At 47.4% G+C, this 23970-nt stretch overlaps 2 protein-coding genes across 2 annotated transcripts; both read right to left on the bottom strand.

Annotated features, from left to right (window-relative positions):
* Positions 1 to 389: 389 nt before the first annotated feature.
* LOC128063182 (cationic amino acid transporter 3-like) lies at positions 390 to 6073 on the bottom strand. The gene is given in 11 exon segments (XM_052655796.1): positions 390 to 475; positions 642 to 750; positions 1019 to 1191; positions 1386 to 1582; positions 1789 to 1891; positions 1993 to 2192; positions 2359 to 2581; positions 2752 to 2864; positions 3066 to 3243; positions 4939 to 5097; positions 5674 to 6073. Coding segments are annotated over 11 exon segments (1920 nt in total). The 5' UTR covers positions 6053 to 6073.
* An 11129-nt stretch (positions 6074 to 17202) lies between these two features.
* LOC128063026 (cationic amino acid transporter 3-like) lies at positions 17203 to 23599 on the bottom strand. The gene is given in 12 exon segments (XM_052655575.1): positions 17203 to 17266; positions 17268 to 17322; positions 17487 to 17595; positions 17867 to 18033; positions 18229 to 18428; positions 18618 to 18720; positions 18823 to 18962; positions 19131 to 19353; positions 19499 to 19611; positions 20013 to 20190; positions 21759 to 21917; positions 23200 to 23599. Coding segments are annotated over 12 exon segments (1884 nt in total). The 5' UTR covers positions 23573 to 23599.
* Between the last annotated feature and the right edge of the window lie 371 nt (positions 23600 to 23970).

Genomic DNA, 23970 nt, shown 5'->3' on the forward strand with positions numbered 1-23970 from the left:
TTTCTTGTCACAATATATGGTTACCTGTGTTTCCTTCCCATGTGACAGCTTATGTGTTTTCACTGGAAATAGGCACAAGGAGGCATTGCTTATGTTCAAGTTAATATTTTATTTCTTCCTCTGTTTCCTGGTTACATTTTTGTACATTTTTCATGAAAATTCACTTTTCTGGATGTGTATTATGCTTTTAAATGTTTCCATCAGCATTTACAGCATTAAAGTCACTTTGTCCACTAGCAATAAATATACAGCTGTAAATGCATTCCACCTTCACAGTCCATAGAGGCTCAAAGTGCCCCTCGAACCAGCAGATCTTCCAGTGCATGGAGGGATTCCACACAGCATCCATGTCCTGTAGTTAAGACAATTCATCACTAGGGATGGTTCTGTTAAGTCTGAGAAGTGGAGGCTGCTGGCTGTTGATCATTGTCCTCCAGGCTGTGTCGGATCCCATATCCAAAGTATATGGCAAATCCTAGGAGGGAAATGAGACAATGAGAAGGGAAAGTAGGTGCTCTCCTCATTACAAATGCCCAATAGGGCTCCTATCATGGTGTCTGACACAGTTTAGGAGAGAGGTAGTAGGAAGAATATTGGGTTCCATCACTCAAGAAGCCTCTTTATCCCAGAAAACCACTCACCAATTGCCATCCAGATGCCAAATTGAGCCCAGGTCTGAGGGGTCATCTGTATCATCAAGTAAGCATTCACTAAGGTGCTCACCAGGAAGACGGCAGGCAGAGCAGGGACCTGTGAGCAAAGTCAGTTCATTCCTGAACACACCCCAGATGTCTGAAGGGGAAACCCTACCCCATGAGGGCAGGAAGACTCCAGTTCTGCTCAGACTGTGTGCTCAGTGCTTAGTGAGACTGAGTTTGTAAAGCACTGAGTGTGGATCAGGGAAGAGTCCATTGGTTTCAGCAAATCCCCTCACTGCCTGTCCAGCAAAGGATGTTTATACCTAAAGCACACAGACCTTCACGCAAGGTGGACACTTTAGACCCATAAGGTCACCTACCCTGAATGTAGGTTTAAGAGGAGAAGGGCTCTGAGGCTGCCTCCAGATGATGACCGTGACCCCAGTGATGAGCGGCAGCAGCAGCACAGCCACTGTTGTGAGCACGGGGTCTCCAAAGAACACCTGGCTGGACCACCAGTACAGGATCAGGCTCAGGATTATCAGCAGAAGAACTGCAAGGGTCAAGGTGGAGAACAGGCTGGACCCAGAAGACAAAGATGTCAGGACCTCGGGTCACATCCCTCCCCAGGCTGCCCACATCAGGAGGGGCCATCATATCTCCAAGACTCCTCAACTGACAAAATACACAATCCAGTACCACCCTGTCAATTTCAGAATATGACCAAGGAGAAATCCCACTGCTCACCAAGCAGGGAGGCACATCCATAGACAATCCGGCCAGATTTCCAGGTGGGGGTGGTGCTGGGAGGGAACCACAGACTCTTTGGAATGCCTGAGATTCCTGCTTCAGGTTCAGATTCCAAAGGACCTCCTTCAGCTTCAGGGTTTGTCTCAGTTTCCTCCTCTGTTTTCCCCTTGCTTCTGTTCTGGGCTGGTTGATACCTGAATTAGAAATATTAAAGCAATAGTAGTTAGTAACAGCCCCTACCGCTGATCCAACATCAGTCTGTCTAACGCCTCTCTTTCCCCAATCAGTGGTAGCAGGACATTAAGGAGGCAGCATGAAGGCAGAAGATGATTTCCTCCCCATCAACCCTTACAAGTCAAAGACTGCCCCCCCCCCCAGTCCAGGTGTCATGGGGTCTCACCTGAGGACAAGGACAGAAAATGTCACCAGGGAGTAAGCGAGCAGGGACCGAAGTGACATGAGGTCCACCAGGTCAGTGAAGTCGAAGAGTAACGCCATGACCGCTGGGATGAGGGAGCAAGGACAGTGGGATAAGAGTGAGAAACCACTGGAAATATGCAAGTTAAGAAGTATGATTTTAAAAGGGTGAGTTTTGTCTATTCACCTGCAAGAGTTCCAGGAACCAAGACAGCCATAATGGGGTTTCCTGTGGGGGCAACGGTGCGGACAATGATGCGGGCATCGGTGCGGGCATTGGTGCGGGCATCGGTGGGGGCAGGGATCCAGGCAAGTCCCCGGAAAAGGAGCCCATCCTCTGCCATTGCATAGGTCAACTGAGCCATGATAAACATGATACTCAGAAGGCTGGAAGGGAAAATGGGAATGTGTGAGAAGGGGCAGAAGCAGGAGAGACCGGGGCTTTTGCTCCCTGGTCTACCTGGGGAAGATGCCTTTCTCTCATCTCTCAGTCCCGAGGGCTGGGGATACCCAAGCATCTGACAGTAGATGAAGAGAAAACCATGAGACTGACCTGTATAAAAGAATGCAGAGGGTGCCAACAGCCACGAACTATTTGGCAGGCTCCCACCCAACATAGATGAAAGCCTGCGGCAAGGGGCTCTCGAGCTGAATCAGGTAGTAGGGCACCATGAGGGTGAGGGCCGCCGAGACACCAAAGCACACCAAAAAGCAGATGAAGAAGGAGATGACGACAGCCAAGGGGATGGACCACTGAGGACGGCTGGCTTTGCTCCCTGCAGGATGGGAGGAGGTATTGGGTCACTGGGGTTTCACCGGGGTGAAATCACAAAACCCACTTTATTCTTCAAGTTTCAAAAGCAGCCTAACCTTCTACCCACCTCTGTGTTCAAGGGCAGCCCATTCTGTTCCCAAACCCCGATGGGACACACGATGCCCATGTTACCTGCACTGACAATGTGAGCAAAACCAACAAATGCGTAGAAACATGTAGCTGCTCCCTGGAGAATTCCATCAAAAGCAAAAGGCACAAACCCTCCAGAACCCAGAAGGCCCAAGCTATGGTGAGAGGAGGAAAGAGGAGGAACGTGAGTGAGGTGTGTTCGGCCATCTCTACTGGGCCCCTTAGTACCACAGGTCCTGGGCTCCAGGGACCCTCACACTTGGACCATCATCCCAGGTCTCATTAGTCCCCACCATGTTCCCAACTCTGCACACCACACACACATGCATTACTACAACCAAGGGTACCCTCCTAACCTGTAGGCATCACCAGATCCAGCTGCAGCCAATTGGTAGTCCTGTTCTGTGAGCTTCCAGTTGTGCAGGTCTCCCTTAATGAAGCCAGAGACGATGATGAAGCTGAGAACCAAAATGTTCAAGCCTGTGAACACTTTGTTAATCACGGTTGACTCATAAATTCTCAGAGCCAGGAGTCCTGTGGGAAAAATGGAAAATGAGACAACAAAATAACTAAATCCAGGACTCCCCTGGTGGTCCATTGGTTAAGACTCTGAGCTTCCACTACAGGGAGCATAGGTTCAATCCCTGGTCTGGGAAGTTCCCCATGCATTGCAGTGAGGCTAGAGAAATAAGTAACTAAATCCAGAGAGACAGAAAGCAGACTAGTGGTTGCCCAGGGCTGGTGGTTGGTGGTTGTGGACAGATGGCAGTGACTGCTCAGTGGGTACTGAGTTTCCTTTTGCTGCAATGAAAATGTTTGGTACTGGATGGGGTGGTGGTTACACAGCATTGGGAATGTACTAAGTGCCGCTGAATTGGACAATTGCAGATGGATATGTTCTTACTGTGACCATCATCTCACAATATCCATGTCTATCAGATCATCCTAGACTTTTACAATGCTGTATGTCAGTTGTTATTGCGGTTCAGTCGCTCAGTCATGTCTGATTCTTTGCGACCCCATGGACTGCAGCACGCCAGGCTCCCTGTCCTTCACTATCTCCCACAGTTTGCTCAAACTCACGTCCATTGAGTCATCGATGCCATCCAATCATCTCATCCTCTGTCGTCCCCTTCCCCTCCTGCCTTCAGTCTTTCTCAACATCAGGATCTTTTCCAATGAGTCAGTTCTTCTCATCAGGTGGCCAAAGTATTGGAGCTTCTGTTTCAGCATCAGCTCTTCCAATAAATATTCAGGACTGATTTCCTTTAGGATTGACTGGTTGTATCTCCTTGCAGTCCAAGGGATTCTCGAGTCTTGTCCAGCACCATGATCAAAAGTATCAATTCTTTGGTACTCAGCCTTTTTTATGGTCCAACTCTCACATCTGTACATGACTACTCGAAAAACCACAGCTTTGATTATATAGACCTTTATCAGCAGTGATGCTTCTGCTTTTTAATATGCTGTCTAGGTTTGTCATAGCTCTTCTTCCAAGGAGCAAGTGCCTTTTAATTTCATGGCTGCAGTCACCATCCACAGTGATTTGGTAGCGCAAGAAAATAAAGTCTCTCACTGTTTCCAATTTTTCCCCATCTATTTGCCATGAAGTGAATTATATCTCAATAAAGCTGGGAAAAATAATAAAGTGGTTAAATTTATGTGGATTTCCTCTCAGTTAAAAAAAAATCTTTGATCTCAGTATGGAGGAAGAAACTTGTTGGTCTAGGTAAGTGATTCCCAGCTGGGATGATTTTGTGCCCCAGGGGATATTGGCACTGTCCAGAGACATTCCAGTTGTCACAGTTTGGGGGGCTGACTGTCACTGGTATCTGGTACATAAAGATCACAGATGCCTCTCAACATCCAACAGTGATTTTTTGCAGGGTACACCTCTTGGCATGTGGGATCTTAGTTCCCTGACCGGGGATTGAACCCAAACCTTCAGCAGTGAAAGCACAGTGTCCTAACCATTGGACCACCAGGGAATTCCCCCAACAATGATGTTTTATAAAGCCGAAATGCATAGGCCAGCACCCCACACCAAAGAATGATCCAACCTAAATTACCAATAGTCCAAGGGTAGGAAAAAATGTCTTGCCTTACTCTCTTTCTTATTCCAAACCATTTTCCCAGTGCTAATTCCCCACCCTTCTGCCTTCGAGCCTTCCCCATGCCAGCTCCCCCTCCATACCTGCTCTTCCCTTTCTGTCTCTGGTCTCCTCTCACCTGTGAGCAGCAGCACCAGGCCCAGGGCAAGAAAGTCTGGAAACGAGGCCAGGAAGGAGGGCATTTGCAGAGAGAAAGTTCCCCCTAATGCCTCAGAGATGTGGTTCCCAATCAGGCTGTCAAAGGTGGAGCTCCAGGCCCGGGCTATACAGGCAGTGGCTGCAGCAACAGAAGGAGGAATGTTTACAAGCAGACAGAACTTGAACCCCTATTATGCGCCGTGTGAGATATTTGGGGCAGGAGGTGAGCAAAAAAACACCTGATCTCAAAGAGTTTCTCATGGGGCGGACAGGGGAGACCCAGGTGATTCACAAAAAGGCCAACGATTTAATATGCTAGGAGATAGAAGTGATGGAAAACAAAGAAACACAGGTAAATGGGAGTAGGAGGGACTGGATCAGAGTTGAATTGTTAAGTTGAGGTGTCAGGGAAAATCCAGGAAGGCAACAGCTGAGCAAAGACTTCACTGTGGTCAGGGGATGAGCCTAGGGGCTTGCCTCCCTCTCACCCGCTCCCTCCAGTCCCCTTTCCTCTGGTTTCTCGGTCCATCACTTAAGGAAAGCAGGATAGACCTGCGTGCAATGAGGTGGTGCAGTTTTCCCGCCACCGTTCCCCTTCTCCCAACAAGGCCCCGAGGGTGGATAACAGGGTTCTGATGAATGAGTGAAGCCCCCACTCATCTCTCCTACTTTCTGCATCTTAAGGCCCACTTCTCCCCATTCCCCATCGTCTCACCAGTAATTAAATACAGTAAGAGGTTCCAGCCACTGATGAAGGCGTACAGTTGTCCCATTGTGACATAGATGACGAAATACCCAGAAACAGGTGTTTCTACTCTGGCTGCCAACTCGACATAGCAGAGCCCAGACAACACAGTAGTCAGGCCGGCCACCAGTAAGGAAAGGATGATTGCTGGTCCAGCTACGTATTTGGCCACTCCCCCAATCAGGATGTATATGCCAGCTCCCAACATGTTGTCCAAACCTATCACCACCAGGTCCAGGGTGTTTGGAGGACGGGTCTCAGAACTCTCAGGTTCCTCCCTGAACTGTGGCTTCCTGCGGACCAGCTTCTGACCAAACTGGCGAAGATACTGACCCAGCATCGTAGACATAGTTGAGGGGGCTACGATCTGCTGAGAAAGCAAGACACGAAGTCATCAGTGGTGTCCATCTGCCCTTGACCCTGGAAGCTCAATTCCAGAGAGGAATGGAGGGATGGGGAGCAGGTGGTAAAAGGACACACTGAGAAAGTTCTCTCTGTGTGAACTTGGTTTCTTCAAACGTAAAGAAGATTTTTAATATATTTCAAGGTTACTCGAAGATTTGCTTGAAGAGAAGTGAGGGGGGTGAGAATTCGTCTTCCCAAATGTGCCACTTTGGCTCAGGGATTCTTTATGAGCTGAAGGTAATTAAGACCCAGAAGGCTTGGAGAAAGCTTCCTGTCACTCCCTTGTCCGCGTGTGTCAGTTGCTCGGTCACGTCTTTGCAACCCCAATGGACTCCTCTGTTCATGGGGTTCTCCAGGCAAGGATACTGGAGTGGGTTACCATGCCCTCCTCCAGGGGATCGTCCTAACCCAGGGACTGAACCCAGATCTCCTTCACTGCAGGCAGATTCTTTACCATCTGAGCCACCCTTAAGCCACTCGCCAATATACAAATACTGTATGATTCCACTTCCATGAAGTATCGGGAGGAGTCAGAGCCACAGAGACAGAAAGTAGAATGGTGGTTTGCCAGGGGCTGGGGTTAAGGGGGAAATGGGGAAGTATTGTCAAATGGGGCACAGTTTCCATTTTACAAGATACAAAAGAGCTCTTCAGATTGGCTGGACAACAATGTAAATACACTTAACATTACTGAACCGTGCACTAAAAATGATGCAGATGGGAATTCTCTGGCAGTCCAGTGGCTTGGAGTGAGAACTTTCACTGCCGTGGACCTGCATTTGATCCCTGGTTGGGGAACTAAGATTCCCCCACCCACAGATCCCCAAGGGGGAACGGTGAACCATGTGGGTGTTGGGGCTGAATTTTTCAAAAAACAGTTATGATGGTAAATATTATGTATATTTTACTACATTTTTGCTGTTGTTGTTGCCAATGATAAATAATAGAGACCAGCTTCAAAGTGTTGCTGGGTGTAACAAACCCTACGGTGATTTAATATAAATCAACATAGCATTAACTTGAGCAAACTCAGGTGATGGTGAAGAACAGGGAAGCCTGGTGTGCCACAGTCCATAGGGTCACGAAGAGACGGACATGACTGAGTGACTGAACAAAAACCTACCATCATCCCCTACAGACACCAACACCTGCTGACCGTATCAGCAGATGAGGAGCTCATAGATTCAAAAGGCGGACGGTATACAAGAGACCAAAGCTGGTGGCCCACATATTATAGGCCCTGTATAAGGACAATCTTCACTATTGTTTGAGCACAAGTATCACCCGTCTGTCCCCCTCAAAGAAAAAAAAGAGATAAAGAGCCTGCCTGCCAATGTAGGAGACGTAGGAGATGCTGGTTTGATCCCTGGGTTGGGAAGATCCCCTGGAGCAGGAAATGGCAACCTACTCCAGTATTCTTGCCTGGAGAATCCCATGGACAGAGGAGCCTGGCGGGCTACAGTCCATAGCGTCGCAAAGAGTCAGACAGGCTGAAGTGACTTAGCACACACACAAGACCTCCAGGCACTGATCTAACCTCCCCTCCCGCTGCCCCCCAACTAATTCTCACACAAAACACAAGAGCTCCCAGCTCCTGTTTTCATCTGTAAAACGGGTCTCTCCACACTCAGTCAGGAGCCAGGCTGACCCCTCTGCACTCTGGGGTTGCAGAGGTCTCTTTGGGAGGATGTGAACTCAGCGCCCAGTCTCCCACAGAAGAGGGTGACCCGAGACTTACTGGATCCTTGGAGCAGAGCCTGGAGCACTGGTCAGTCAGGGAGACTGAGGGTAAGCCATGTGGGGCTGGAGCTGAAACATCTCCAAGAACCGAAGCGGGGAGTCCTGAGCACAGAAGACAGTCCTCACCCCTGGGTTGTTGGGGTGGAGATGGGGCTGGGAGGGCGGGGACCATCTGCTGTGTTGCTATCAGCCCTGACTCCTCTGTGGTTACCCTCGGGGGAGGTTCTGAGAGGGTTTTGTGTTTCTTTTAAGTAGTTAAGATGATTGTGTGTTAATTAATTAGGTTACTGATTGGTATACTTGGTCTCTGTGGTTGCGCGCAGGCTTTCTCTAGTTGCAGCGAGTGGGGGCTACTCTGTGGCGGTGCAGGAGCATCTCATGGCTGCGACTTCTCTTGTTGTGGAGCACGGGCTCTGGGGCGGGCGGGCTGCGCTAGCTGTGCCTTGTGGCCTCAGTAGTCCTGGCTCTAAGAACGGGCTCAGGAATTGCAGGGCACAGGTTTAGTTGCTCTAAGGCGTGTTGAATCTTCCTTGATCAGGGATCGAACCTGAGTTCCCTGCATTGGCCAGCAGATTCTCTACCACCAGGGAAGGCCCTGAGCTGTTTTCTTTGTTGTAGTAAAGTACACAGAACAAAATTTACCATTTAATTCATGTTAAGTGTGCAGTTCAATCATGTTCTGTGTGTGTGTGTGTGTGCTAAGTCACTTGAGTCATGTCCGATTCTTTGCAACCCTGCCAGGCTCCTCTGCCCGTGGGAGTCTCCAGGCAAGAATACTGGAGTGGGTTGCCATTTCCTCCTCCAGGGGATCTTCCCAACCCAGGGACTGAATCCAGGTCTCCTACATGTCTTGCATGGGCACCCGGGTTCTTTACCACTAGTGCCACTTGGAAAGCCCCTCAGTCATGTCAGGTATATTCATATTTTGTGCAACCCAATTCCAGAACATTTTTCACCTGGCAATGCTGAATCTCTGTTCCCGTTAAATAACAATTCCTTCTTTTTCCTTTTCCAGTTCCTGGCAATCACCATTCTACTTTCTGTCTCTGTGAATCTGATGACTCTAGAGCCTTCACTTAAATGGAATCACACAATGGTTCTCAAGTGTAGTCACGCTTATTTTACTGAGTATGATATCTGCAAGGTGCATCCATCATGTGTTAGAATTCCCTTCCTTTCTAGTGCTGAGTAATACTCTATTATTGGTACATATCTGGTCAGTGGGCACTTGGGTTGCTTTCATGTTTTAGTTACTGTGAAAAATGCTGCTATGACCATGGGTGCACTCTCAGTTCTTCTTGGTATATCCTCAGAGGTAGAATTGCTAGAGCATAAAGTTCTAAGATTTTTATCTGCTTGTGATGGAGAAGATGTTCACATATTGAGGTATGGGGAAGTCATTTTGCTTATACATGCTTCATCTTGAACTGTGCGTGAACTAAATCAGCCTGTCTAACCCCCACAGCTCATCTGCTTTAACCATTGAGGTAAAGAGCATCTGGTGTGAAGATAAGAACGAGTAACTCCCTTCTAATGGTGCCCATATTAACACTCCCTCCAAGATAAGGTTCCCTTCCCAGACACCAGGGCCCTGCTGTCTCACTGCCTACATACTGAGTCTGTCTCTTTTGAAACCCTGAAGGAATAGACCCTGTCATGTGCGATGCATGTTCTCTGTTTGGATGCGGTATAAGACTGTGCTGGAAACCATGCTTCAGTGGGACAGTTCTGAGAATTCCCTGGCAGTACTCTGTGCGTCCTCTGCAGTGGGCATGGGTTCGATCCCTGGTTTGAGAACTAAGGTCCCTCCACCCTCCCCTCCTTCCTCATGCCATGCAGCTGGGCCAAAACAAACAAACAAACAAAAAAAACCAGAGCAGTTCTTCAAAGTTATTTAAGTGGCTGTCTCCCAGGCTATAGTGCTCAGCTTGGCTCAAGTAAAACTCTTTTATTCCTTTTAGATTGTTTATTGAGTCTTTCCATGGACACTTGAACTCATTTGATCATAAAGGACCGTGAGACGTGTGAGCTGTAAGACTTGGGACCCGACTTACAACCCTGCTCCCTCCCAGTCCTCTTGCTGGGCTCCCCATTGTCTGCATACGACCTGAGACACTCCAGTGCGGGGGACACACAAGCCCAGCTGGACCCCAACCAGGAGAAGGGGAGCTTAAAGCCTCTGAAGTTAATTCAAGCAACACAACATGGAACCAGCATCTCACGTGCACCCAGCCTTGCACAAAGGATGGAAGAGGGTAAAAGGGGTGTGACCTGGTCCGCTTCTTCAGGGAGCTCTCTTTGCTGGGAGAGCTGAGCACAGAGACAGAGAAGGAAAATGATGCAAGAGGTCAGGAGCCCTGCTCCTCCTGGAAGGAAAACCCGAGAGTGAGAGGGGAACGTTGCAGCTTTGGAGGATGTTATTAAAGTGTTGACTAGATTCTGACCCGAGTCAAGTGACCCACGTGCTAAAACACTGGGCACAAAGCAGCAAAAGGAGATCAAAATGCAGCACTTGATGGAATCTCACATCAGCTTTTTTTTTAACATTGAAGTATAGTTGATTTACAATACTGTAAGTTAAAAAAACAAACAAAAAGCCACACAAGATGAAATGAAGTGGTTTAACCTTTCTGGAAAGTTCTAGTTGGTTGAGTGAGGACATGCTTGAATCCCCAACTTGGTAAAAAAAGTGCAGTATTAGTCACTCGGTCATGTCGGACTCTTTGTGAGTCCATGGATTGTAAGTAGGAAGTCAAGAAACACCTGGAGTAACGGGCAAATTTGGCCTTGGAATATGGAATGAAGCAGGGCAAAGACTAATAGAGTTTTGCCAAGAAAATGCACCGGTCATAGCAAACACCCTCTTCCAACAACACAAGAGAAGACTCTACGCATGGACATCACCAGGTGGTCAACACCGAAGTCAGATTGATTATATTCTTTGCAGCCAAAGATGGAGAAGCTCTATACAGTCAACAAAAACAAGACCAGGAGCTGACTGTGGCTCAGATCATGAGCTCCTTATTGCCAAATTCAGGCTGAAATTGAAGAAAGTAGGGAAAACCGCTAGACCATTCAGGTATGACCTAAATCAAATCCCTTATGATTATACAGTGGAAGTGAGAAATAGATTTAAGGGCCTAGATCCGATAGATAGAGTGCCTGATGAACTATGGAAGGAGGTTCGTGACATTGTAAAGGAGAAGGGATCAAGACCATCCCCATGGAAAAGAAATGCAAAAAAGCAAAATGGCTGTCTGGGGAGGCCTTACAAATAGCTGTGAAAAGAAGAGAGGCGAAAAACAAAGGAGAAAAGGAAAGATATAAGCATCTGAATACAGAGTTCCAAAGAATAGCAAGAAGAGATAAGAAAGCCTTCCTCAGCAATCAATGCAAAGAAATAGAGGAAAAGAACAGAATGGGAAAGACTAGAGATGGCTTCAAGAAAATTAGGGATACCAAGGGCACATTTCATGCAAAGATGGGCTCGATAAAGGACAGAAATGGTATGGACCTAACAGAAGAAGAAATTAAGAAGAGGTGGCAAGAATACACAGAAGAACTGTACAAAAAAAGATCTTCGTGACCCAGATAATCATGATGATATGATCACTCGTGTAGAGCCAGACATCCTGGAATGTGAAGTCAAGTGGGCCTTAGAAAGCATCACTACAAACAAAGCTAGTGGAGGAGATGGAATTCCAGTTGAGCTATTTCAAATCCTGAAAGATGATGCTCTGAAAGTGCTGCACTCAATATGCCAGCAAATTTGGAAAACTCAGCAGTGGCCACAGGACTGGAAAAGGTCAGTTTTCATTCCAATCCCAAAGAAAGGAAATGCCAAAGAATGCTCAAATTACCACACAATTGCACTCATCTCACACGCTTGTAAAGTAATGCTCAAAATTCTCCAAGCCAGGCTTCAGCAATATGTGAACCGTGAACTCCCTGATGTTCAACCTGGTTTTAGAAAAGGCAGAGGAACCAGAGATCAAATTGCCAACATCCGCTGGATCACGGAAAAAGCAAGAGAGTTCCAGAAAATCATCTATTTCTGCTTTATTGACTATGCCAAAGCCTTTGACTGTGTGGATCACAATAAACTGTGGAAAATTCTGGAAGAGATGGGAATACCAGACCAAATGACCTGCCTCTTGAGAAATCTGTATGCAGGTCAGGAAGCAACAGTTAGAACTGGACATGGAACAACAGACTGGTTCCAAATAGGAAAAGGAGTACGTCAAGGCTGTATATTGTCACCCTGCTTATTTAACTTCTATGCAGAGTACATCATGAGAAACGCTGGGCTGGAAGAAGCACAAGCTTGAACCAAGATTGCTGGGAGAAATGTCAATAACCTCAGATATGCAGATGACACCATCCTTATGGCAGAAAGTGAAGAGGAACTAAAAAGCCTCTTGATGAAAGTGAAAGAGGAGAGTGAAAAAGTTGGCTTAAAGCTCAACATTCAGAAAACTAAGATCATGGCATCTGGTCCCATCACTTCATGAGAAATAGATGTGGAAACAGTGGAAACAGTGTCAGACTTTATTTTTTTGGGCTCCAAAATCACTGCAGATGGTGATTGCAGCCATGAAATTAAAAGACACTTACTCCTTGGAGGAGAAGGCAATGGCACCCCACTCCAGTACTCCTGCCTGGAAAATCCCATGGACGGAGGAGCCTGGTAGGCTGTAGTCCATGGGGTCGCTGAGGGTTGGACATGGCTGAGCAACTTCACTTTCACTTTTTTCTTTCATGCATTGGAGAAGGAAATGGCAACCCACTCTAGTGTTCTTGCCTGGAGAATCCCAGGGACAGGGGAGCCCGGTGGGCTGCCGTCTATGGGGTCGCACAGAGTCAGACACGACTGAAGTGACTTAGCAGTAGCAGTAGCAGTACTCCTTGGAAGAAAAGTTATGACCAACCTAGACAGCATATTCAAAAGCAGAGACACGACTTTGCTGACTAAGGTCCGTCTAGTCAAGGCTATGGTTTTTCCTGTGGTCATGTATGGATGTGAGAGTTGGACTGTGAAGAAAGCTGAGCGCAGAAGAATTGATGCTTTTGAACTGTGGTGTTGGAGAAGACTCTTGAGAGTCCCTTGGACTGCAAGGAGATCCAACCAGTCCATTCTAAAGGAGATCAGCCTTGGGATTTCTTTGGAGGGAATGATGCTAAAGCTGAAACTCAAGTACTTTGGCCACCTCATGTGAAGAGTTGACTCATTGGAAAAAACTCTGAGGTGGGGAGGGATTGAGGGCAGGAGGAGAAGGGGATGACAGAGGATGAGATGGCTGGATGGCATCATGGACTCGATGGACGTGAGACTGAGTGAACTCTGGGTGTTGGTGATGGACGGGGAGGACAGGCGTGCTGAGATTCATGGGGTCGCAAAGAATCAGACATGACTGAGCGACTGAACTGAACTGAGGCTCCTCTGTCCATGCGATTCTCTAGGCAAGAGTCCTGGAGTGGGTTGCCATTTCCTTCTCCAGGTGATCTTCCCAAACCCTGTGTTTGAACCAGGATCTCCTGCATTGCAGGTGGAGTCTTGATCGTCTGAGCCCCTTCCCTGTTTCTTGTTGGCTGGGCAGGGTCTTGGTGCTGCGGGGGCTTTCTCCATTTGCAGTGATGGGGAGGCTGCTCTCTAGCCGTGGTGCTCAGGCTTCTCTTGTTGGAGAGCTCGGATCCTAGGGTCACAGGAATCAGCTGTGGCACAGGGGCTCTAGAGCACAGGCTCATTAGTCAGGAAGATTACTTTAAAAGAAGACCCTGGAGATGCAACGGATGCAGAAAGAAGCCTTCTCGGAGCCTCCCTCATCAGACTTAAAGCAGAAAGTTCTGGTAAGTATGGCTGCCAGAAAGTACGGCTGCGCCCATTGGCTCCCAGGAGGATGATGGTGAGTAAAACTAGGACAATAATTGTGGACACAGTGGGGGAAGGAGAGGGTGGGACGCATTGAGAGGGTAGCATGGAGACATACACGTGACCATGTGTAAAGCAGATGGCCAGTGGAAACTTGCCATATGACGCAAGGAGCTCAGACCTGATGCTCTGTCACACCTAGCTGGGTGGCAGGTGGGAGGGAGGTTCAAGAGGGAGGGGACACAGGTCTACCCAGGGCTGATTCATGTGGATGTACGGCAGAAACCAACACAAAGTTTTAAGGCACTTATCCTCCATTTAAAAACAAATACATTTAAAATTTAAAAAAAATTTGCTCTCTTGGAGTTTTCTAGCCTGAAGAAGCTGGAAAGACTACTCACACCTGCAGAGACAAATATTATTACAAAGCGTCTCATCTCTGAGTTCTTAATTTATTTGTCTTTCCCAGAGAAACGCATTTGCTCTTCCCATAAAAGCCTTTTCTCCCTACACCCCTCTACTGAGTTAGGTTCAGAAGCCTGTAGCTCTAATCATTTAGCAAGTCATGCTTTTGTTGTCTCCTGTATATAATCCTTCCTCCTGGTAATTTGCCCTTTCTGTGTCATTTTTGCAGGCTCCAGTCAAAAAACCTAAGAGGATAAAGGGGGAACATTTTTCTGTTCCAAGAGCAGCAAAGTTTAACTGTTTCCACAATATGATGTTGCTACTGCATAAAATGTGTGGCCAGGTAAAGGAAGCAGTGGACGGCGTTCAGGCATTTAACGTTGCCATAGAGACGACTATGTGCCAGGAACTAAAATAGGCATCAGAAACTTAGAAGGAAAGAGCTCCACTCCCCACTTTAACAACGGGGGGCATTGGGGACAGTGTATCTGGAATCCATTTCACACACTTTTTTTTTTTTAATTTTTAATTGGAGGATAATTGCTTTACAATGGCTTATTGGTTTCCGCCATACATGGCCATGAATCAGCCATAAGTACACGTATGTCCCCTCCCTCTTGGGCCTCCTCTCCCACCTCCCACCCCATCCACCCCTCTAGGTTGTCACAGAGCACTGGGTCTGAGCTCCCTGGGTTATAGAGCAACTGCCCATTAGCGATCTGTTTTACACCTGGTAATGGAAGTGTTTCAATGCTCCTCTCTCAGTTTGTCCCACCCTCTCCTTCCCCCACTGTGGACACAGTCTCTTCTCTATGCCTGCGTCTCTACTGCTGCCCTACAGATAGGTTCATCAGTACCACCATCTTTCTAGATTCCATACATATGCGTTAATGTAGGATATTTGTTCTCTTTCCAACTTACTTCACTTTGTATTAAAGGCTCTACGTCCATCCACCTCATTAGAACTCAGTCAAATGTGTTCCTTTTTATGGCTATCGGTCACACTATTTAATTGGTATAAATGCTGGATCATTTTTCTGCCCTGGGGAATTGTCAACATTCTGGTTTTGGCTGATTGTGTTTTCACTCGAGCTGTAAATCTATCCGTTATGTTCACGATGAGCTGTAGTTGATCTAGAGGCTTGAGGACACTCTGATTCAGCTTTTCATCGGGGCTGTGTTCCGGGCGGTGTTCTGTGTTGCCTGTTACAGCACACTGGGTAACATGGGATATCTGGCTGTCCCCCAGTGGTAAGGGAAGAACAGCAATCAGGTGATGTCAGCCTCCTCCATCACAGTTTCACCCGACAGTTTCACCCTCCATTGTTTCCCAGCCTGTATTTTAGTAGACTTGCAGGATGGTGAACTTGCAGGATTTTCCTAATTCTGTTCATCCTCTTCTATCTATTTTTTTAAAAACTCATCTAACAACTTTGCTGCTCAATTTCTTGACCTCCATCCCTCCTTCTTTCTACTGCAGCTGCTCATTCCCACAAACAGTTGAGTACTTCATAATAATCAACGTCCTCACTGTTCATAATCTCAGTTTCAAGCATTATTTTCTTTGGTAATGTCTTTTTATCTTTACTTCTCTAGTTTCGCTTCCTATCTTTTATTTCCCCCTGACCATAACTGTGGTCTTCCCTGTGGCTCAGCTAGTAAAGAATCCGCCTGCAATACAGGAGACCTGGGTTTGATCCCTGGGATAAGAAGATCCCCTGGACAAGGGAAAGGCTACCCACTCCAGTATTCTGGCCTGGAGAATTCCATGGACTGTATAGCCCATGGGGTTGCAAAGAGTTGGACATGACTGAGCAACTTTCACACAACCGTAACCATTCATCAACAACCATTACTTCCCACCCTCTTTCCTCACCCCTGGCAATGCAGGGTTTTAATTTTTTTAAAGAACTTTTCCTCATCATCTCTACTATCTAAGAGTCCGTGATAGAAAAGTAAAGTGCTTATTATACAGTGTGATATATATCTCAGTAAAGCTGAGGGAGAAGATGAAAATGACCATTTCTCTTTCTCAGTAAAATAATTCCATTTATCTATTATTATTCTCTTTTTCTTAAAATCTCTTTCATCTGAATTAATATGGCTATGCATCTTTCTTGTGTTATTGTTTGCACAGTGTATCTCTTCCTTTACTTCTGCTTCCAACCCATTTGCTTTCTCATGTTTAAAATGCAACTCTTTTTTAAAATTCACATTTATATATTTTTTTCTTATTTTTTGGCCACGTTGCACAGTTTGCAGGATCTGAGTTCCCCAACCAGGGATTGAACCCTGGCCATGGCCATGAAAGCACTGGGTCCTAAATCCTGGACCTCCAGAGAATTCCCTGAAGTGCAACTCTTTTTTTTTAAGATTTTTTTTTAATGTGGACCATTTTTAAAGTCTTTATTGCTTCTGCTTTATGTTTTGGTTTTTTGGCCGTGAGGCATGTGGGATCTTAGCCCCATGACCAGGGATCGAACTGGCACCCCCTGCATTAGAAGGCAAGTCTTAACCACTGTACTGCCAGGGAAACCCCCAAAGTACAGCTCTTGTCACAATATATGGTTACCTGTGTTTCCGTCTCATGTGACAATCTTTTTTTTTTTTTTTCTGTCGTTATCTTTATTTCTCATGTGACAATCTATGTGTTTTCACTGACAACAGGCACAAGAAGACACTGCTTATGTGCAAGTTAATATTTTATTTCTTCCTCTGGTTTCTGGTTACATTTCTGTACATTTTTCATGAAAATTCTCTTTTCTGGATGTCTATTACCCGACTTGATGTACATGAATTTGAGTGAACTCCGGGAGTTGGTGATGGACAGGGAGGCCTAGCGTACTGTGATTCATGGGGTCGCAAAGAATCAGACATGACTGAGCGACTGAACTGAACTGATTATGCTTTTAAATGCTTCCTTCAGCATTTGCAACATTAAAGTCACTTTGTCCACTAGCAATAAATACACGGCTGTAAATGCATTCCACCTTCACAGCCCATAGAGGCTCACAGTGGCCCTTGAACCAGCAGATCCTCCAGGGCATGGAGGGATTCCACACAGCATCTCTCTCCTGTGGTTAAGATGACTCAGCATCAGGGATGTTTTTGTCCAGCATTTGGGAAGTGGAGGCTGCTGTGTTGCTCAGTGTCCTCCTCTAAGTTGTGTCGGATCCCATATCCAAAGTATATGGCAAATCCTAGTAGGGAAATGAGACAGCGAGAAGTAAAAGCAGGTGCTCTCCTCACTTATAAATGCCCAATAGGCCTCCTATTATGGCAGCTGACACAGTTTAGGGGAGAGGTGGTAGGAAGATTGGGTTTGGTTACCCAAGAGGCCTCTTTACTCCAGAAAGTCACTTACCAATAACCATCCAGATGCCAAATAGGACCCAGGTCCAAGTGCTCATGAGCACCATCAGGTAAATGTTCACAAAGATGCTCACCAGTGGGAGGAAAGGCAGAGCAGGGACCTGTGGGCAGAGTCAGGTCATCCCTGAACACACCCTAGACATCTGAAAGGGAGACCCTATCCCATGTGGGAGGGACAAGTTCAGAGCAATTCAGGCTGTGTGTTCAGTGCCTACTTAGATCATGTATGTAAAGCACTGAGTGTGGATCAGGGAAGGGTCCATAGGTTTCAGCAACTCCCCTTCCTCCCTGCTCCAGCAAAGGAAGCTTAGACCTAAAGCACGCAGACCTCCTTCACTCAAGGAGGACACTTTGGGGCATGAGGTCACCTACCTTGAAGTGAAGAGCAGTGGGGTCCTGGGGCTGCCTCCAAATGATGACCGTGACCCCAGTGATGAGCAGCAGCAGCAGCACAGCCACTGTTGTGAGCACGGGGTCTCCAGAGAACACCTGGCTGGGCCTCTGGACCAGGATAAGGCTGAGGATAATCAGCAGGAGAACTGCAAGGGTCAAGGTGGAGGAGAACAGGCTGGACCCAGAAGCAAAAGATGTCAGGACCTCGGGTCACACCCCTCCCCAGGCTTCCCACATCAGGAAGGGCCATCATATCTCCAAGACACCTCAACTGACAAATATATGCTCCTACCCATCCTGGAAATTTCAGAATACCACCAAAGAGAAGTCCCACTGCTCACCAAGCAGGAAGGCACATCCATAGACAATCTGGCCAGATTTCCGGGTGGGGATGGTGCTGGGAGGGAACCACAGACTCTTTAGAAAACTTAAGGTGCTGGCTTCAAGTGCAGAATCCAAAGACCTTTCTTTGACTACAAGCTCCATCTCAGTTTCTTCCTCTGTTTTTTGGTTCTTGCTTAAATTCTGGTCTGAGTGATACCTGAATTAGAGGTATGATGGCAACATGAAGAGCAGTCCCTACTCACCCAACATCACACAGCCGAATCCATCTCTTTTTTCCCACAAAAGCAGAGCAGGACATTTAGAAGGCAGCATGAGGCAGAGAGGATTAGCCCCCATCAACCCCCACAAGTCAAAGACCCGCAGTCAGGGTGGAATGGAGTCTCACCTGAGCACAAGGACAGAAAAATCGACCACCAAGTTAGCAAGCAGGGACCGAAGTGACATGAGATCCATCAAATCACTGAAATGGAAGAGTAACGCCAAGACCCCTAGAGGGAGGACGTGAACAAGGTGGGGGGATGGAGTGAGAAACAGCTGGAAATATGCAAGCCAAGGAAGATAATCCAAAGGGAGTGGTTTTGTTTATCTACCTGCAAGGTTTCCAGAAATCATGATGACCCTGATGTGGGTATGTGTACGGGCGTTGACTTGGGCAAGAAATCGGAAAAGGAGCCCGTCCTCTGCCATTGTGTAGATCAACCAAGACATGGCAAACATGGTGTTCAGGAGGCTGGAAAAGAAAACAGAGAGGAGTGAGAACGTGCAGAAGCAGGGGAGAGCAGGGCATCTGCTCCTTCATCTACATGGGGTAAGGTGTCTTTCTCTCTTGTCTCTCAATCCCAAGGGCTGGGATACCCGAGCATCTGACAGTCAATGAGGAGAAAACCAAGACACTGACCTGGATGAAAGAGCACAGAGGATGCCAACAGCCACGACATATCTGGCAGGGCCCCACCCAACATGGAGAAAAGCCTGTAGAAAGGGGCTGTCAGGGTGAATTTGGTAGTAGGGCACCATGAGGGTGAGAGCTGCTGAGACACCAAAATACACCACAAAGCAGATCAAGACTGAGACCACGATGCTGATGGGGATGGACCGCTGAGGATTTTGGGCTTTTTCCCCTGCAGGATTAGAGGAAATACTGGGTCAGGAAACACACCAGAGTGAAACACACCTTTCCTGTTGAACCTCCAAAAGAAACCCCTATGCTCATGTCAGCCCAATCCAAGCCCACACCCTGGATGGGAAACACAGTGACCGTGTTACCTGTAGTGACAATGGAATCAAAACCAATGAACATGTAGAAACATAAAGCTGCTCCTCGGAGAATCCCATCAAGGCCGAAAGGCACAAACCCTCCAGAACCCAGAGGGCCCAAGCTGTGGTGAGAGAAGAAGCAAGGAAGAACGTGGGTGAGGTGTGTTCAGCCATGTATACTGGACTCCTCCCTTAATATGACGAGTCCTGTGCCCCAGGACCCCTAGGCCAGGTCTCTTTAGGTTAGTTTCTCAATTGTGTCCAACTTCTAACTCATAGATCGTACCCCACCAGGCTCCTCTGTCCGTGGAATATTCCAGGCAAGAATACTGGCATGGTTAGCCATTCTGTTCTCCAGAGGATCAGGAAGACCTGGGGATTGAACCCTGGTCTCCTGCATTGCAGGCGGATTCTTTACCATCTGAGCCACCAGAGAAGCCCAAGATGTCTTCAACCTCCAGATTCCCAGATGGGCACCCTTTCTCATGCCATACATTACTAAGGTCAAGGACATCCTCCTAACCTATAAATGTCTTTGGATTCAGAGGTGTTCAATGTGTAGTCCTGTTCTGTGAGTTTCCAGTTGTGCAGGTCTCCCGTAATGAAGCCAGAGATGATGATGAAGCTGAGGACCAAAATGTTGATGCCCATGAACACTTTGTTAACCTGGGGTAACACATGAACTCCCCGAACCAGTAGTCCTGTGGGGTGAAAATGGAAAATGAAACTTTCCGAATAACTAAATCCAGGACTCCCCTGGTAGTCCAGTGGTTAATTCTCCAAGTTTCCACGGCAGGGGGCACAAGTTTGATCCCTGGTTGGGGAAGTTCTGCATGCCTCATGGTGAGGCCAAGTAAATAACTAAATCCATAGAGACAGAAAGCAAACACATTTTTGCCTAGGACTGGTGGTTACGGGTGGTGGACAGACAAAGAGTGACTGCTCAAGGGGTATGGGGCTTCCTTTTGTTGTGAAGAACATGTTTGGAACTGGAAGGAGGTGATGGTTACACAACATTGAGAATGTACGAAGTGCCACCAAATTGTACACTTTCAGGTGGTTAATTTCTTATTGTGGCCATCATCTCACAATATACATGTCTATCAAATCATCTTAAACTTATACAATGTTGTATGTCAATTATATCTCAGTAAACTGGAAAAGTTTCCTCTCAGTTAAAAACAATCTTTGTGGGGTGGGAGGGAGGATCAAAAGGAAGGAGATATATGTGAACCTCTGGCTGATTCACAACGATGTCCAGCAGAAACTAACACAACATTGTAAAATATATTCCAATAAAATGATAAAGTAAAAAAATAATCAATAATAATTTTATAAAATCTTTGGTACCTCCCTTGTGGTGCAGAGGTCGAGAAACTGCCTTGCATTGCAGAGGATATGAGTTCGATACCTGGTCCAGGGACTAAGATCCCATGTTCCAGGCTGCAACTGCTGAGCCCAAGCACAGCAATGAAGAGCCCGAAGGCCACACAAGAAGACCCAGTGCAGCCAGGAAGGAAAAAACCAAGTTTGATTCTCAACTGCGGTAATTTTATCCCACAAGGGACTTTTGGCACTGTCTGGAAACATTGTGATTGATACAGTTTGGAGGGCTGCGCATCACTGGTATGTAGTACATAAAGTTCAGCATTGCTACTCAATATTCAACAATATATTTTTTTGGGGGGGTGACCTGCTTGCCAAGCAGGATCTTAGTTTCCCAAACAAGGATTGAATCTGCACCTTTATTAGTGAAAGCACAGAGTCCTAACCACTGGACCACCAGGGAATTCCCCCAAAAAAATGATTAAAAAAAAAAAACTGAAATGCCCAGGACAGCCTCCCCCACAAAGAGCAAAAGTGTTAGTCATTCAGTCGTGTCCGGCTCTTTGCGACCCTATAGACTGTAGCCCACCAGGCTCCTCTGTCCGTGGGATTCTCCAGGCAAGAATACTGGAGTGTGTAACCATTCCCTTCTCCAGGGGATCTTCCAGACTCAGGGATGGAACCCTGGTCTCCCACATCGCAGGCAGATTCTTTACTATCTGAGCCACCTATTACCTCTACCTCAAAGAATGATCCAGCCCAAATTTTCAATAGTCCAAAGGTAGGAAAAAAAATGGTCTTTGTCTTGCCTTCCTCTCTTTCTTATTCCAAACCTTCCTTCCCAGTCCTAATTCCCCCACCATTCGGGAATCCTGAGGCTTTCCCAACCCGGCTTCCCATTCATATCTCACTCTTCCTACCCTAGCTCTGACCCCTGACTCACCCGTGAGCAGCAGCACCAGGCCCAGGGCAAAAAAGTCTGGGTACTTGGCCAGGTAGTAGGGCATAATCAAGGAGAAAGTTCTCTCTAACGCCTGAGAGATGTGGTTCCCAATCAGGCTGTCGAAGGTGTAGCTCCAGGCCCGGGCTATACAGGCAGTGCCTACAGCAGCAGCAGAAGGAATGTTTATGAGCGAACAGAAATTGAACCGCTATGATCTAGGGAGAGGAGTGAACAACAATAACAACAAAGAGCCCCTAATATCTTGGGAGTCAAAGGGTTTCTTCTCACCAGGTGGGGAGGGCAGACCCAGATGATTCACAACATAGGTCAACTCTTTAATATGCTAGGAGATCAAAGTTACAGAAAATGAACAAAAAACACAGGGAAGTGGGACCAGGATGGTGGGATCGGAATTGGCATTTTAAATCAGAGTGTCAGGAAAAATCCCAGGAAGTCAGCAGCTAACCAAAGTCTTCACTATGATGAGGAGATGATCCTGAGGAACTTGCCTCCCTCTACCCACTTCCTGTGCAGGGGTTGGTTCAGATGGTAAAGAATCTGCCTGCAATGCAGGAGCCCTGAGTTCGATCCCTTGCTTGGGAAGATCCTTGGGAAAAGGAGATGGCAACTCACTCCAGTATTCTTGCCTGGAGAATTCCAGGAATAGAGGAGCCGAGAGGGCTACAGTCCATGGGATCGCAAAGAGTCGGACACGACTGAGCAACTAACACACACACACACCCACTCCCTACAGTTCCCTTTCCTTCAAGGGTATTTGTTGTCACTGTTGTTTAGCCCCTAAGTTGTGACACCATGGACTGCAGCACACCAGGCTCCTCTGTCCATGGAATTATGCCGGCAAGAATACTAGAGTAGGTTGCCATGGCCTTCTTCGGGGATTCTTCCTGACCCAGGGATTAAACTCGAGTCTCCTGTACTGGCAGTCAGATTTTTGCCACTGAGCCACCTAGGAAGCCCTCAAGTTCTTAGTCTCATCGATTAAGGAAAGCAGGATTGAAGGGAAACCTGGCATGCTGCGGTTCCTGGGGTCGCAAAGAGTCAGACACAATTTAGCGACTGAACATCAACAGTGGCATCGAACTGAGTAGAATGAAGTTGTAAAGCCTTTCTGTCACTATTACCCATCTCCCCCCACAGGGTGGGGTTCGATCCCTGGGTTGGGAAGATCCGGGAGGAGGGCATGGCAACCAAGACATGGCAACTCACTCCAGTATTCTTGCCTGACAAAATCCCAAGGATAGAGGAGCGTAGAGAGCTACAGTCCATGCGGTCGCAAAGAGTCGGACACGACTGCAGTGACTGAGGACAGCTCAGCCCCGCGAGGTGGATAACATCTGCTTGTGAATGAGCAAAGACCCCATTCATCTCTCCTAGCTTCTTGATCTGAAGCCCCACCCCTTCCTGTACCCCAATATCTCACCAACAGTTAAGGACAGTATGCGATTCCAGCCGATGGTGAAGCCATACACCTGACCCATGATGCTATAGCTGTAGAGATACATAGAACCAGAGCGTGGTACACGGGCCCCAAATTCTATATAGCAGATCCCAGACAACAGAGAAGACAGGGCAGCCACCAAGAAGGAGAGGATGATTGCTGGTCCAGCGATGTACTTGGCCACTGCTCCAACCAGGATGTGCACGCCAGCTCCCAACATCCTGCGCACGCCTATGATCACCAGGTCTAGGGTGTTCAGACAACCAGCCGTGTGATGGTCAGTCTCCTCTCTGGGCCCCAGTGGCCGCCTGCGCAGCAGCTTCTGACCAAATTGGTGAGCATCCTGAAGTAGCATCCTAGACGGAGGTCACGAGGCTACGATCTGCTGAGGAAACAAGATGCAAAGCCGTCAAGATGATGAACCCCCCACTTCTTCTGACACAGCACAACAGCTCCCAGCTCCTTTGAATTTCATCTGGAACATGGGTCTCTCCACCTTCATGCTGGAGCCGGGCTGACCCCCCAGCACTCTGGGGTTGCAGAGGTCTCTTTGGGAGAATGTGAACTCAGCACCCAGTCTCCCACAGAAGAGGGTGATCCGAGACTTACTGGATCCTTGGAGCAGAGCCTGGAGCACTGGGTCAGTCAGGGAGGCTGAGGTTAAGTCGTGCAGGGCTGGAGCTGAGACATCTCCAAGAACCGAATAGGGGAGTCCCTGTGAACAAAAGACAACTTTTTGTTGGGGTGAGGATG

Source organism: Budorcas taxicolor, chromosome 18 (assembly GCF_023091745.1).
Source record: "Budorcas taxicolor isolate Tak-1 chromosome 18, Takin1.1, whole genome shotgun sequence".
Classification (NCBI taxonomy): Eukaryota; Metazoa; Chordata; class Mammalia; order Artiodactyla; family Bovidae; genus Budorcas; species Budorcas taxicolor.